Source organism: Haplochromis burtoni, unplaced genomic scaffold (assembly GCF_018398535.1).
Source record: "Haplochromis burtoni strain Fernald_Lab_line unplaced genomic scaffold, NCSU_Asbu1 Contig_105, whole genome shotgun sequence".
Lineage (NCBI taxonomy): Eukaryota > Metazoa > Chordata > Actinopteri > Cichliformes > Cichlidae > Haplochromis > Haplochromis burtoni.
The window spans coordinates 1,103,747-1,118,187 of NW_024582466.1; the positions used below are offsets into that span (position 1 = coordinate 1,103,747).

Genomic DNA, 14,441 nt, shown 5'->3' on the forward strand with positions numbered 1-14,441 from the left:
TTCAAAGCTCCACCTTAATCAGCCTGCGTTTCATAAGTAAAGGTCGATGGCCCCTCAGCTAAAGTCTGATGGCTTGGCCTCCAGGAGCAGAGGCCCGTGTTGTAAGAACTCCAGTGAGGCTACACTTTCCTGCTCTTAAATTAAAACACCAGTACCAAAGACTTTGAACTCAATTTCACTGCAAAATGTCATTCATGTCCCCCCAGCCTTAACCTTTAGATGGTTTCCTTCTGTCTTTAGCCTGAAAATCAGTGACACAGAATCCACAGCCTGAAAATGCTTCTGCGATGATCGCAGCTTTTCTGCTAAAGTTTATTTAATGAAATGATAGCCTCATATTTACATTAAGCTCACATTTGATTTTTTTTTAAATTGGTCCCCAGCTCATCGTGATTTTCAAAATTACACAAATACACAGGGTCATCATGTATTTTAACAGTGGAGATGTCTTCATCCCAGGGTTAAACAATCATGTCTTGTCAGCATGGCTCGGTATCAGTACGGCTGCTCCGTGGGACGCTCATGGCATTACCCTTATTATGATTACTGTGCATTTCTGCTTAAATAGCACATCCAGCAGAAAGGCCATCGTAACTCATTAAAAATGCATGTGGAGAAACTTGACTGTTGCAGCCCTGCAAACGGCGCCACGGCCGCCTGTTTTTTGCCCCACAAAGCAGCGTTTTCGCTAGAATAGATAAGAGTGGTTTCTGTCAAGCTATGATAGCAGAAATCCCCCTCTAAGCCATATAAATGACTACAACTGTAACTTTTGAAGAAAAAAATAACGGCGTTGGACAAAGTTGAAGGCAGATGACAGAGCTGGAATGTGACTAGCGTGTATATGTTTGAAATCTTCTGGTGGTGAGTGGCAGTTTCTTTGATTGCTTGTGATTTCACATCGCTCTCGGTGATTTCTGTGAGTTCAGCTCGTCAGATAGAAAAAGATGTGCCTCCTGGCAGAGAGAAACGCTAGAAAGGAGAGGAACACAGCAGACCACCGTGAAACTCAAGCAGGGGAAGATGTATATATACTGTACGCTTTCAATAATAGAGTCATAGGTCAAGTACTGATGAAATACTGTATACAGTTTTTATGGTGCACAGCACAAAGCTGGTCAAAGAAAAGCTTCACATGATAGAAATAGACACACAAGTTCGAATTTTAAGTCAGGATTACTTAATCGAGAGTTGTCAAGACTTCAAGATAACTCCGTTTTACTGTAAGATTAAAACTCTGGCAATGGGGTTCTTCCCATTTCACTGCAGGGCAACCTGCATGTGGCAAATAAAGCCTTGATTGATTGATTGATTGATTGATTGATTGATTGATTCTGTGACCCTTTCTTTGCACCACCTCCAGGTGAGTGTGGCCAGGTTCACCAAAACGTGACTTTCAAAATTGGATTAATGGTCATTGATCAGCTGAATGAATCACCGGTGGGTCTTTCGAGTACAGAAGTTTGGAGTCAGCAGAGCATTATATTTGTGGTCTCAACACTAGTTTTGGGCTTTTCCATTAGGTGATAGTACCTGGTGCCAGGTACTTTTTTTAGTACCGGAGGCAATCCGAAAATGTGATGTCATCAGTCTTCATCTCACCGATTGGCTAGTTAGTGGCATCACTCGATGACTCCTGAGAGCATCTCCTTCTCAAAAATCAAAACCACCATTTTTGAAACTCAGCATCAAAGGAAAAGGCTTCACAAAAAACAAGACTGTGGTCCCCGAGTCTGACAAAAAGCAGCAGGTATACAATCGCAATGACGTCCTCGCTTGTTGTGGCACTCACATTGCATACAAATAGCATCGCCAGACATTCGGCTGCATTACTATAACGACCCCGCCCACATTAGGTTGTACTCCATTGTAATGGTAAACGACTTGAGCTGAGTCACGTCGAGCTGATCCAAATAGGTATTAATGATTCTTACTGATAAAGATCTCCACACATGGTTCATACTACAGCATTAAATGACAGAAAAAAATCTTTTTTTTCATCTTTTTTCATCTGATGTTGAAAAGCCTGTTTTTTTTTGTTTTTTTTAAATGAGTCCACAGCAAAAAGGTATTTTCTGTGAATTCACAAACTTTCGGCTTTATGATTACAGCAAAGAGATATCAGAGTTTTTTCTTTAATTTTACCCGTTTATTTCTCACAATTTAAGCCCAAAGAGTCGTGCTGATGAATTTCTATCATTTACTACAGGAGCATTTCTTTTATAACATAGAAAAACTGCGATGCTCTGCTGAAATTGCACTTATTTGTCTTATACTAAGATGCCTCAGAGAATAAAAGTCTCAATAAACGTCTTTAAACTGACAGGAAGGAGACTTTCACATGTCCGACCCACCTGAGATCACATTGCGTTGTATGTGACCCTCAAAGTAAAATGAGTTTAACATCCCTGCGCTAGACTGTACGTAAAGGGTTACCATTAACCTGCATTAATTCAAAGGGCCAGCAGGGGGCGGCTCTGGTTGGTGTAGCTACCCAGCTGGAAAAAAGAACTGGATGAAGAAGTGTCTAAATTTCGATAGCTGTGGTTGCAAAATGACGTCTAGTTCTACAGAGCAGCTCTGATGCTGCGTTTATGGCTCAGTCACTCATTTTGGGTCACACTGACTAAAGAAGTGGATGATGTAACAGCGGCTCCATCTTTTATACTGTCTAAGGTCGCAAAAGCAGTTTGCATAGAATTCTATGAAAAACAGCCCTGCACTTTGATTTCTGACTTCCGAGTCTTTAAGCTTAGTTGCTAATTTCAAGTCTTATTTAGTGCAGCATGGTAATCATTTTATACAGCGTGTCATTACGGCTGTTTTTGTTTTCTTGTTTTGAACAACAGTGACTAACTCGAGGCTTCAAAACAACACAACTCCAAAAGCCAAAGACTTTAAAGTGATTGCATCCATCTTACATGTTTTGCTGACGTTGATTGAAGGTAGAGATGTAAAACTGCTGTTTCTCCCAGCAAATGTGTGAACATATACAGCGTGGGGTCTTAAAATCCATCTTTTTTGGCAGCTCGTACGCTGCTTTAACCACCGACTGTCATCAGTGGTCTGTTGTCATTAGTTATCATTAATATGACTGTAAATCATTTTTCCAGCCTTTAAATAGCACAGTTACTATCATCACTCCTGGTTCTCTGCTATGAGGAGCTTGTTGTGCTATTGTGAGAAGTGAAAGCCAGATATCAAGTCTGTGCACCTCTGCATTCACAAAACAATCAATTGTGAGCTTGAGAAGTCTTTTATTGCAGGACTCAGGTCCTGCTTTGTTTATAAAAATAATTGGTTTAGAACCATGAAATATATGGAGCGAGGAATATGAGGTAATGATTTTCATCCCAAATGGAAATATGGATTTAGCTTGAAATAAACAACCTCTTTGGAATCCGGCTCATATAAAATCAAATAGTAAAACTAAAGGCCCAACAAGAGATGTTTATGATGTTTAGTCAATTTTCACATAACATTCCTTTGATTATGGATGCTCAGCCACAGGAATCCTGAGCAAGGATCGTCTTTTTGAGGAATCTCTAAACTGCTAAAGGTGGATATGAAGCAGAAATAACAATCAGACTCACAGCTGGAGGAGGAAAACAAAAGAGTAAACAATTGAGCGTGCAGTCTGATTGGAGTTTGAAATAAATAGCTGTATTTATTCATGATGACATCTGTGACACAATCCATATCCAGCCATTTAGACCGACTCTAAAACCCCCGTCGCTGGGCCAGCCTGGGCTCATAATTGCAGGTTTTCAGACGCAGACAGAAAGAGGCTGGGAACGATCCAGACACTCTGCTGTACGGTGCAGAGCGAGTCACATAAAAACATGATGAAAAACAGCCTTCATTATGTATCGCTATGGGAACAATGTACAGAGATGAATCTGGACGGACACACGGACAGAGATTTCGGCGAAACTTGATAGACGCGTGAACGATGGACAGGAAGGCTGAGAGCAGCGCGTGACATGGCCTCTCGTCTAAGCTCGCACAAACACGTCGGCGAGGCCGTTCTCTCATCCATATACACAGAGGAGGATTTATGAAGTGACAGGAAAAGGAACTGAACACACAGATTGGTTTATTTGTTATTCAGATGTTTCTCGGAGGCAGGAGTAATCTAATTGGATGAATTAAACATGAAAAAGGTGGAGCCTGGAGCACAGGGTTTTTAGCTAAGCAGCCGCTGACTGAGCCACACTGCGAGGGGGAAAACTTGCAGGGGGGATGTGGGGAAGTTCTGCAGTTTATGTGCAGCAATGTTGGGCAGTGCAAAAGGCTTTTCTTTCTTTTTTTTTTGTTATGCAGAGAATGTTTCAGTGGTGGGGACCCATAGTAAACATGGCTCCTATGGGCCAGAAGCTTCTGCAGCAGTGCTGTGCACAAGTGCTTTCTGCGCTCCACATGGACATTTTCACTCGTCTGCACTCCTTAGTAGCTCAAGCATTGTAAACCATTGTTATTTGTATTGTTAAACAGTTAAAATTCTTACAAAAATGTTACCAAAAAATGTATTAGTTGATGATGGATATTTTAGAAGCAAAAGACACAGTAAAACATCATGAAGACTTTTCAGTACACATGAAACTATTTCATGAACAGATTCCTTCCCTGGGATTTTAAACCGCACTCAAACCTTGCCTCAGGTGAGCACACGATGGTTGAGCTGTAACCTGTTGGCCCCTGTGATGGGAAAGACTCATGCCTTTTTTCACACCTTCGCTCATGTAATGACTCGGGGTGTAACCACCACCGGGATGATCTCCCAGGGGCACAGGCCCCACTAGGAGTTTGTAACCTGGGACTCTTCAGCGGAAGCCTCTTGGATGTGATGCAAAACATCTTAAAAAGTTGAAGTTCAACCTCTCTTCAAGTTCTTAAGACTACCATGACCTGGATAATTGAGAGCCTACACAGGCCCATTCCCATACAGTGCTATGGATCATCATTACTGCTGAAAGCTGAGCTCATTTCAGGTATTTTTGTAGCGGCTGTCCTCATAGGACCACTTATCTCTAAAAAGCTGCTGTTAATGAGTTTGGGAAAACAAGCATACATCTTCACCTTTAAAGCGGTAATATTAATATTAAATCACAGATTTAATTAAAGTGGTGTGTGATATGTTTAATTGTCAATGTTTACAGCAGGATTAAACTTTGAATGAAAAATGTGTAATGGCAAAACAGCTGATTCAACTTCGCACCAACCAACCAAGTGAAAGTGCTGGCTGAGATTCTTTAGACAGGATATGACATCATCTCTCTCCGTCGTCAAGGCTTTCCTTGCTAATGTGCTAAAAGAGTTATTGAAAACTTTTTCTCATTGAACTCCATCTTCTCCACATCACACATGTTGGCCAAAGTGATAAGTAACAGAAAACTCATCTATCACTGGTAGATACGTTTCCACACTCAGGATGGCTTGTAGCTGATCTCAGAGCAGCAAAAGCAGAGTCATTGCCTCTCGCTAAATTCCCATCAGGCTTCCTTTGAAGACTGAAGGTTTGTCCACAAAAGTCTTTGTTAACAGATGGACACATCAGTGAAATGGAGACACACTACAGTTTCCAGTGGGATCCAAGCCAAGCACGTCTTCCAGCAACTATAGTCCATTGCAGCCACAAGATGGCAGCGATATAAAGGATACAAACAGGCAAGAAGTTTTATGGCACATTTCACTTCTGCACGTTTTAATTTTTGTCTATTTTTAGGTGTCTTGCTTGTCCTGATGGAGCATCACCGGGCTACAGTCCCGTCTAAACACTCAGTTTATCACCTTTGTCTAGACTTGTACCTGTATGAAGTTTCTGATGGGGGATAATGCTAATATGCTCATCGCAGACATGCAGCTCTGGTAGCAGGTGGCTGTGAGTGCAGGCTGTTTAAACCTTCTGTTTACAAGGGGCAAAAACAGCTTTTGGTCAAACTGCTGGCTTGCACCAAGGCCCAGCAAGTTAAATACAAATTGTGTTTGGACTGTGAATCATGCAAAACAACTTGAGTAGAGTGCAAGAATAAAAAATATTGAGTTGGAAATGAGCAGAATAGGTTCTCTTTGGAGAGATTTGTGAACTCGGGGAGGTACTGGTTAAACTGGGATTGTTGTTGCTAAAGAGTTGATCGATAGATTCAGACAGATGCTAAAAAAAAATACAGAAACTGGTTCCAAAATATAAACTGTGCTGTGATTTCTGATCAAAGCAGTTATGTAACATCAAACAGCGCTGTCTGCTTTAACCCAGAAATGAAATGATCCTGCATGTGCCTGAATCAAAGGTACCTGACTTCAACTACATTTGTCATTTATCTGTTCTTCCTATCTCGACAAATACATCTAAAATCATTCATTTTATGTGTTGTTAGAGCATCTAAACTATTCCCACACATAGTTATCCATGTGTTCAGTTATGTCAAAGATGTTTTTGTTTCATTGTTTCATTTCTTTCACTCTTTATTTATTCATTAGTTGTTACCACAGCAACAACCACTCTTCCTGGGGTCCACACTGGAAAACAGTACAAAACGTTCAAATATCATCCTGCAGTAAATTACAGAGACACATATGCCAGGAAACAAACTGCAAGCAATTCAAAGCAGATAAAGTCTACAGTGTATGTGACAGATGCATAAAAATACCTAATACCATATCATCAGTCCTCGCAGACGTCAGAGCAAAAAGGTTTTATTTTGCTTTTAAGAACTTTTCATTTTAACCTTAAAACAGTGACAGTTTGTTCCAGTTTGACTCTGTCCTGTACATCCGTTTTCTTTAGAGCCGTTTTTAGGTGAGTATAATGTGAAATGTTCCATAACAGTATGTCTCGTGTCACGACGGGGCGATCAGCACACACAAACACATGGCTGTTTTGTTGCTTTTTTTATGGTTGTGTAACGCATCGGCAATAGTCAAGTGTTTTTCTGTACCAGCAGCTACCTTAAGTGCTTCGATTGCTCAGTCGGAGCAGTAATGCACAACCTACCTACCAGTGCATTTACCCTTCGCTCACAACTTTTGAGGTGAAATGCTTTACTTTATTTACTCAGTGCACAAATGGACCATAGACAACATGAAGCATGGATGCAGTGAGCGTGGTAGCAGTTTGACTGCTGCTGCCATGTTTCTTAAAGCCAGAAGAATGAGTGCTATCTCATCAGCAAACACTGTTGAACCTGGTTAACAAACCGCATTCATGAACTACTTTGTGCATACATATATAGGCTAATTAGTTCAAAGTTACAGGCAAATAAAATACTGGCATGTCACTCAGCACAACTGAAGCACAAGCTGCAGTAGGTTAGGGTGCTGGGGTTCTTCTTCACTCACTTGGTGCTTATGCACCTCTCTGCATTTAATCATTAGTTATTATTAATCTCTGGCTCTCTTCCACACCGTGTCTTTGTCCTGTCTCCTTCCCCTCACCCCCAACCAGTTGCAGTAGATGGCCCCGCCTCTCCCTGAGCCCGGTTCTGCTGGAGGTTTCTTCCTGTTAAAAGGGAGTTTTTCCTTCCCACAAACACCAAGTGCCTGTTCGAGGCTTGTCTGATTATTGGAGTTTACGCTGCATTATTGTAGTTTCCTTGTGAAAGCACTGATAGCACGAACATGGCAGAGAGTCTGTGCTCCTGTTATGAAGGAGGAATCTGCAAAGATTTTTGTCAGTTTTTTGCTCCCTTTTGGAGCGAGCCCCTTGTGGCATCTAAGGGAACTGCAGTTTGTGGCCCTTCAACTTTGGTTTCGTTATCAGCCTCTTGGAATTGATGTTTTCAATCAAATAACAGAAAACTAAATTCAGTTATGACATTATTGATCATTTAGTTTATCCTCCAGTGCTCTCCGGCAGCACTGTGCCTACTAAAACGTATTAGCTGTGACTACAAATAAGCAGGTCTTTTCACATGTTTCTTCCACAAATGGCTTCCACCTTCACCCTCGTCACTCTGGCACGCTTCGTTCCTGACTAATCTGGCTTTGAGTAGTTGAAGTTTTCACGGTATGCTCCGATAAAAACACTGCTGTAGCTGTAGAGAGCTTGTTGTCGTGCTTTCCAGACCCAGGTTCTAGTGTCTTGAACTGGATCAAGTAACACAGTTTCATTATATCAGGATAAAAACCTCGAGATCTCAATTTCAAGAGTCCAAACAAGCTAACATAGACGAGCCCAGTGAATTTGAGCAATTACACTAAAAAGACTCCCGCACACTCCTGATGAAGGTTTGCCTATTGAATGTCTACAGGCTGAAATGTTGTGTTTCTGATATATTAAGACAGAGGTAAAAGGGCAGCGTACAGGGCTCATGTCCTCCTGCCTATGCGCACTTCCTCCCACGCTTCGTCTGAAAGAAGCCGAAGGAGTGCGTGAGCCGTTAAAGTCGAGAATAATTACTACACTGGTCCTTCACATGCACTCAGAGGGAGGTGATGAGAGGAATAACTTTATAAACTGCTGCCAGCGTGCCGAGTGTGAATCCGCAAGAAGTTCAAGTCTCCTGAAAAGTGTGTATTTTCTACACAACTATGAAAATTTACCAACAACACTTTTCAAGAGGATTTGATGCCATCTTAGACATGATGAATAATCTAGTCTAGCTGAAAATTGGCTTCATATGCTTTCATCCTTTTTTGGACTCAGACTTCAGCTCCGCCCACTGACATTTATCTGAAAGAATTCATCTTCTTCTCTGCTTCCACATCAGCTCTGCAGCATGTACCGACTCCATCTATCGCTCCGCTATCTCCTCCATCGCCTCTTTTAAACTCTTCTTTAACAATCTGTCTGTGTATGAGATCCTCGCCTCCCCTGCGGCTTTGCCTACGCTGCATCTTCATTATTAGACGGAGCTTCACTGTGTTCCTCCTCTCTTCACCACAAGCCTATTAGGGATTTCCCATTTTATTTATTGATTAATACATCATCAAGTGGAGCTCCGGCAGCAGCCAAGGGACAATAGTGAGGTTCCCCTGCTTTCTGCAGCCTTCATCCCAGCTGCCCACTTAAGATTCTGGACTTGTCTTGCCTGTTAGACAATGATCGCTATTATTCTTTTCTTTCTAGGCAGCGCTTCTAAGAGAGGGTGGCTGCGTTCTCGCCGTGGCTTATGTGAGAATTAAAGGGGAAAAGACAAATATATATATGTATATATATATATATATATATATAGATATATATATATAGATATATATAGATATAGATATAGATATCAGAATGAGAAATGTAGAAATTACCAGGCTTACAGATGTGAATTTGGAGTGCGGATGTATTTGGAGCTTAACCTTCTTCATGGGCATATAAAGGGATTTTTAACCTCTTTTAATAATAAAAGCACCTTGCATTTTCTTATCTAAGGGGCAGTACTGTGAAGCTCCTGGATGTAACATCAAAGCATGAAGTATTCCCCCAACCTACAAAATCAGTCTCACCACAAACAAGCAGGCAAAGAGAATGGGATCAGTGTGGCTGCGAGGAGAGGGAGGACGAGGGGCGAAAAGAAAGTGGAGCTTTGTAGGAGAAGCTTTGTGAGGCTTTTTCCTCCCTCGCTGTCAGGCCACAGAACATTAAAGTGGAGGAGAGGAATTTGCATTCTGTAAATCGCTCGCTCTTGAACTCACATGGTGAGTCTTGCGCGCGCACGCTCCCCTCTTGGTCTCGAGTCGCTGAAACTTGGGCAGCTGTGATGTTTCAATCCAAAATAAAAGAGAAAAGAATATGAATGCACATGAGTAACTACAACAAACAGGCTCATAAAGTGAAGTGTGCAGAAGCTACAGCCACCAAAAGGCAGCGCCAAAAATATTATTAGCTTCACAGAGAGAGAACAAAATATGAAAATTTGCACTACACCAGTGCTTATCGTGACCTCCCTTTGCCTCTGAAACTGGAGTGATTCTCCTAGAAACACCCGCCACGGTTGTAAAGTGGATTTCAACTTTCTCTGTGTCTTCTGTCTCCTAACACAGTCTGATGTGAGATGATGTTGAGATGAGCGTGGACCGTATGTCTGTCATGGGAAGTTCATTATGACCCTGAACATATGTATGGGCTTCTTATCTTGCTGCAAAATTAATTTTCAATTCATTCCTGATGTTACAACTATCACAAATATGTCTGAGTAAAATGGAACAGCAGCACAAGCAGCACGTTCTGACCTGCTGTCACACTCAGTGTCACACTGCAGCGCAGTGCGCACGCCTGTAGCACTGCTGTGCAACATGAGACAGAGTTCAATCTGAAGGAGATGCAATGAGACAGCAGGCAAAAGGGCCGCTAAGGGTCGCAGAATATGTTACTGCTGCAAATGAATCTGTGGTGAAGAGTTCTGCAGATGGGACAATTTGCCTCACAGCCAAGACTGCTGGAAGTCAAGGGGCCAAGGGGCTGTTTGCCCCTCCACTTTTTGGCTCTGTCTTTTTAGCTTAGCTTGTGTCAGTCTGAGCTTTTTTTTTACGATTTTGCTTCAAAATCTTTCCACATTTTTAGAACTCTGTCAGTGAGTGTGACTCACCAATTAGCAGCAGTGACTCAGGCTGTAATTGATTGGATTTTGAAACTAATAGCAAGTTTATTTTTGGCCCACCGACATCTGACATGACACTGGAGACTCCAGCAGAAAAATGTAAATTTGTGAAATGGAGTTAATTTGAACCAAATAAAGAAAGAAAAGAACCGTGCACAATTATGGTTTTGTCCAGCGCCTTGTTCTGACATCCTGTGTGAGTCACATGACCTGGCCTCAAGCTGAGCATTTCACCATCACCATCCTGGTGTTTTGGAACTGGACATGAGTGCAGATCCGACTGAGAAACCAAGGGACGCTGAACACTTTTAGTTTAACTACTTGTAAGTTATAAAGTTTAACAACTTTTAACTGTTTTACTCTCCATTTTTATTCTAATGAGGACTGTAATTAAAAAAAATCCATAATGTTTTACTGAATAAGACCTGAAACTAATAAATGAGACCAAGAACTCATCAGGTCATCAAAGCTGAGGTCATAGATTAAGGTCGCCATCTTTGGATAGATTTCTATGTCCTCCTGAGGCCTTCCCTGTTTTTCATTAGAACGAATGGCTTTCTCTTGACCATACAAGCTTATTAGTTTTAGACCTACAAGCTATCTTTTATATATCTATTATATTCAGTCTATTGGCGGCAAGATCCACTGAGGCTGCTGGTCGGCTCAGTCCGGTCTGTCTCAGGTTTTCTCCAAGTACTCGGGCGTCTTCCTTTAGTGTAAAGTACACTGGTGGTGACCCACCTATAGCTTGGTGTCAGCTGGGCTGTATTCCAGTGTCCTAGCAATCAGATAAGAAAGCAGTTTGGGTGGATGCATGGATGTAGTTCTATGTAATAATACAATAATTCATTCGGTACTTTGGAAAAGGGATTATTGTGCTCTAGGGTAGAGTGCTGGGTGTTTTTCACATTTTTCTGACACTTACTTTACCTTCTAATTGTAGATAAAGTACATAATAACAGAAATAGTATAATAAGCACTTAATTAATTAGACTAATTAAATAAATGGATCAAATATCTGCAGTTACCTTAGGCTTGAACAGATGTGTGTTAGTGTGTAAGAAATCTGAGAAACCTCTTCTGGCTTCCTGTGCAGATATCCAGACCAACACTTCCTGCTCCGTGTATTGTTCATTGTTTACGAACGTTGATCTTTTTTTTTAAGCGTAACTAAAAGTTAAATTGTTACCAGATGAAAGCTGATACGTTAGAGTTCCGAGTCCTCTGTTCGAGTCCTCACATGAACAGTTTGACAGAGGTTGATCTCTGGGTGGTCTACAAATGGAAAAAGTTCCAGTGCATGGCATTTTGTTCCCTGCCTGCAGATTCTATAAATGCATATAAATATACTTACTAAGTTGATTCTTATTCTAATGACTGGTGGAAAAGTGAAAGTGTGCAGACTGCAGACACAGAAAATCCCAACTCGCTCCATGTATTTGCTCATAAAACACAACAGGGCCAGAACTCTAGATGTAGACAAGGAGGGGTCGTCATGACAACACAACACTCTCAGGCAAGCCCCGCCTCTTTAAACTTCATACCCACATGTGTCTCTGTTTCTAAATCTGGAAGGCAAGAAGGCAGGGCTGCAGCTCACAGACAGAGGGCTGGAGTAACAGGACTCTCCACAGCAGAGCAGCAGCTGCAAAAAAAAAGTAAAAGAAAGAAAAGAGGGAGACAGCTGGGTCACGGGAGTCCACCACGCGTTCAGGAAGCAGCTCACAGCTCGGGGACTCGGCCAAAAGAGGCGGGCATTGGTTTGTTATTGGAAAAACTGACAAATGAGCAAGGCAGCAGGGAGGGGACAGAAAGAAAGAGGGGTGGCTGTCTGACTTGGTCAGTGAAGGCCTCATGCAGCTTCTTAGCAGCAGCTCCATTCCATTTTTATCTGCTTGACACACCTCGACTTAAAGCAGAGCTCAACAGGAGCCCAGGAGGAAAGAGTTGGACTAAAGAGAGGAATAACAAACAAGAAGGGGGGGAAGGAAGCATGGTAAGTTTGCTTTCACTGCCTTGTTGGGTCTGCTCATTGACTGTGGTTGTCGGTGTGGCTTTGGTGGGTGGGGAGGTGGACTGAGCTTTGATTGCTGCAAGCTGCCTGCTTTAAAAAAAGAGAGCAAATTAAAGTTGCAGTTAGTCCTTTTTACTTTGCTTCTTTCTCCTGGGGGGAGATGGAAGAAAACTGCATTTTTTTTCTTCCACTTGGTGCTCACTGGCCTGGGAAAAAAAGCAAAACATTATAACTGCTTTACAAATGCAGAGCCCCTGAGACTGACACGATTTAATTCAGTTATTTGTTGTGAACAGAAAAGTTGGAAGAAACTTTTTCCCCCCCTATTTCTAGATGAAATTGAAAGAAAAGTTGTTTCCAAGACTGTAAATCTCACCTCAGGTCTATAATCTTTGGGTATAGAGAAGCAGAGGAGGAGGAGGCGGGTGAGTGGGTGGGCTGATCTGCCCCCCTCCACCTCTCTGTATCAGTGTCAGCAACACATTTGGTTTCAATTACTTTGGACCTCTGGGGAACAAGATGCTATAAATAAGTAAGAAGAAGGTGAATGTGGACAGACTGCAGGCTACTGTGTGTCTCTGAGGAGGAGGAGGCACATGCTTCAACACGGACTCCGGTTCAGCTCTGGTTGGGACGGATGAGTGTGTGGATTCAGTTGTGGTGACGAGGGCGTGTGTGTTGGTGGGGGAATGAGGGGAGTGAGGGTCTTGTTCGTCACATAGCTCAGTGGGCATGTCTGTTTTTAAATCATTACAGGCACTCAGAGGGAGCTTTGGTTCTTCTGAGCCCAGCTTCACACGCACTACTGTTGGGAAGTTAAAATGCTGACTTTAGAGCTTCAAATGAAACAGTGTTGAAACACATTAACCTCAAATTAGGACCATTTTAACTTGACTTTTGACAGCAAACTTTTAGACACTTTCATTTAGGCAGAGTGGATTTTTCTTGCTAGTAAGTGAGGAAAGTGTTCATTCATTCGCTGAAGCTCTGAACTTGTCTTGAACTTGTCTTGTGTCTTCACACACATATGAGCTTGACTGATAACACACTCTTAATCCATAGGGTTTAACATCGTGTCGGCTCACCCTGTGCAGCTATAGAATCTTTAACTGTTCTGGGAAAGCTTTCCACAAGCTTTCGGAGTGTTTATGGGAACTTTTGACCACTCTTCCATTTTATTATTCATTTTCAAGGCGTTGCATGCGTTAGCATCCTCATACCTTTCTGATCTTTTGAACTGGTCTGCAGATCAAAGCTCCTAGCTGTCCCAAGGTCCAGATTAAAGCACAGAGGCGATCGGGCCTTTGCTGTGACTTCTCCAAAACTCTGGAACAAACTGCCCCTTCCCATCAGGACCTCCCCAACATTAAACACTTTCAAAACCCATTTGAAAACCCACTTTTATTCCTTTGCTTTTAAATCAGAATGAGTTCTACTTTTATTTGTCTTATTTCTTAATCAAATCTTCTCATTTTATGCTTCTTTTCTTAAAATTTGTCACATCTTCCTATGTTTTTATCTCATTTGATGATTTTAAATGTACAGCACTTTAGTCAACAGTTGTTTTAAATGTGCCACATAAATAAATTTGACTCTGCAGAAAGTTATAATACCACTAGCAGTTGAGTGTGGAATATTTAGTAGAGAGGAAATCTTATGACTGGACTTGCTGCACAAGTAGCATCCTATCATGGTAATGCGCTGCAATTCACCGAGCTGCTGAGAGCAAGCCGTTCTATCACAAATGTTTGGAGAAGCAATCTGCATGTCTAAGTGCTTGATTGGAAGTGATTGGAACACCTGAATTCAATGATTTGGATAAATGTTCCACCATCTTCCACCTCACCGTGACACAAAAGCTGTGTCCCAATTCAGGGTCTGCACTCTTGAAGTACGCATTT

The 14,441-nt window shown here is 41.9% G+C and overlaps 1 protein-coding gene across 4 annotated transcripts in view; it reads left to right on the forward strand.

Moving 5' to 3' along the window:
* sgcd (sarcoglycan, delta (dystrophin-associated glycoprotein)) overlaps nucleotides 1-14,441 on the forward strand; it is a 436,191-nt gene that overhangs the window by 218,433 nt on the left and 203,317 nt on the right. The window contains exon 1 of one of the 4 annotated variants that reach the window (XM_005927880.3): nucleotides 9,257-12,522. The exons of the other annotated variants lie outside the window; for them this stretch is intronic. Coding sequence (XP_005927942.2) covers nucleotides 12,022-12,522 — 501 coding nt within the window. The 5' untranslated portion in view covers nucleotides 9,257-12,021. Of the gene's footprint in view, nucleotides 1-9,256; nucleotides 12,523-14,441 lie in introns of those variants that run through there. 4 annotated transcript variants of the gene reach the window in all.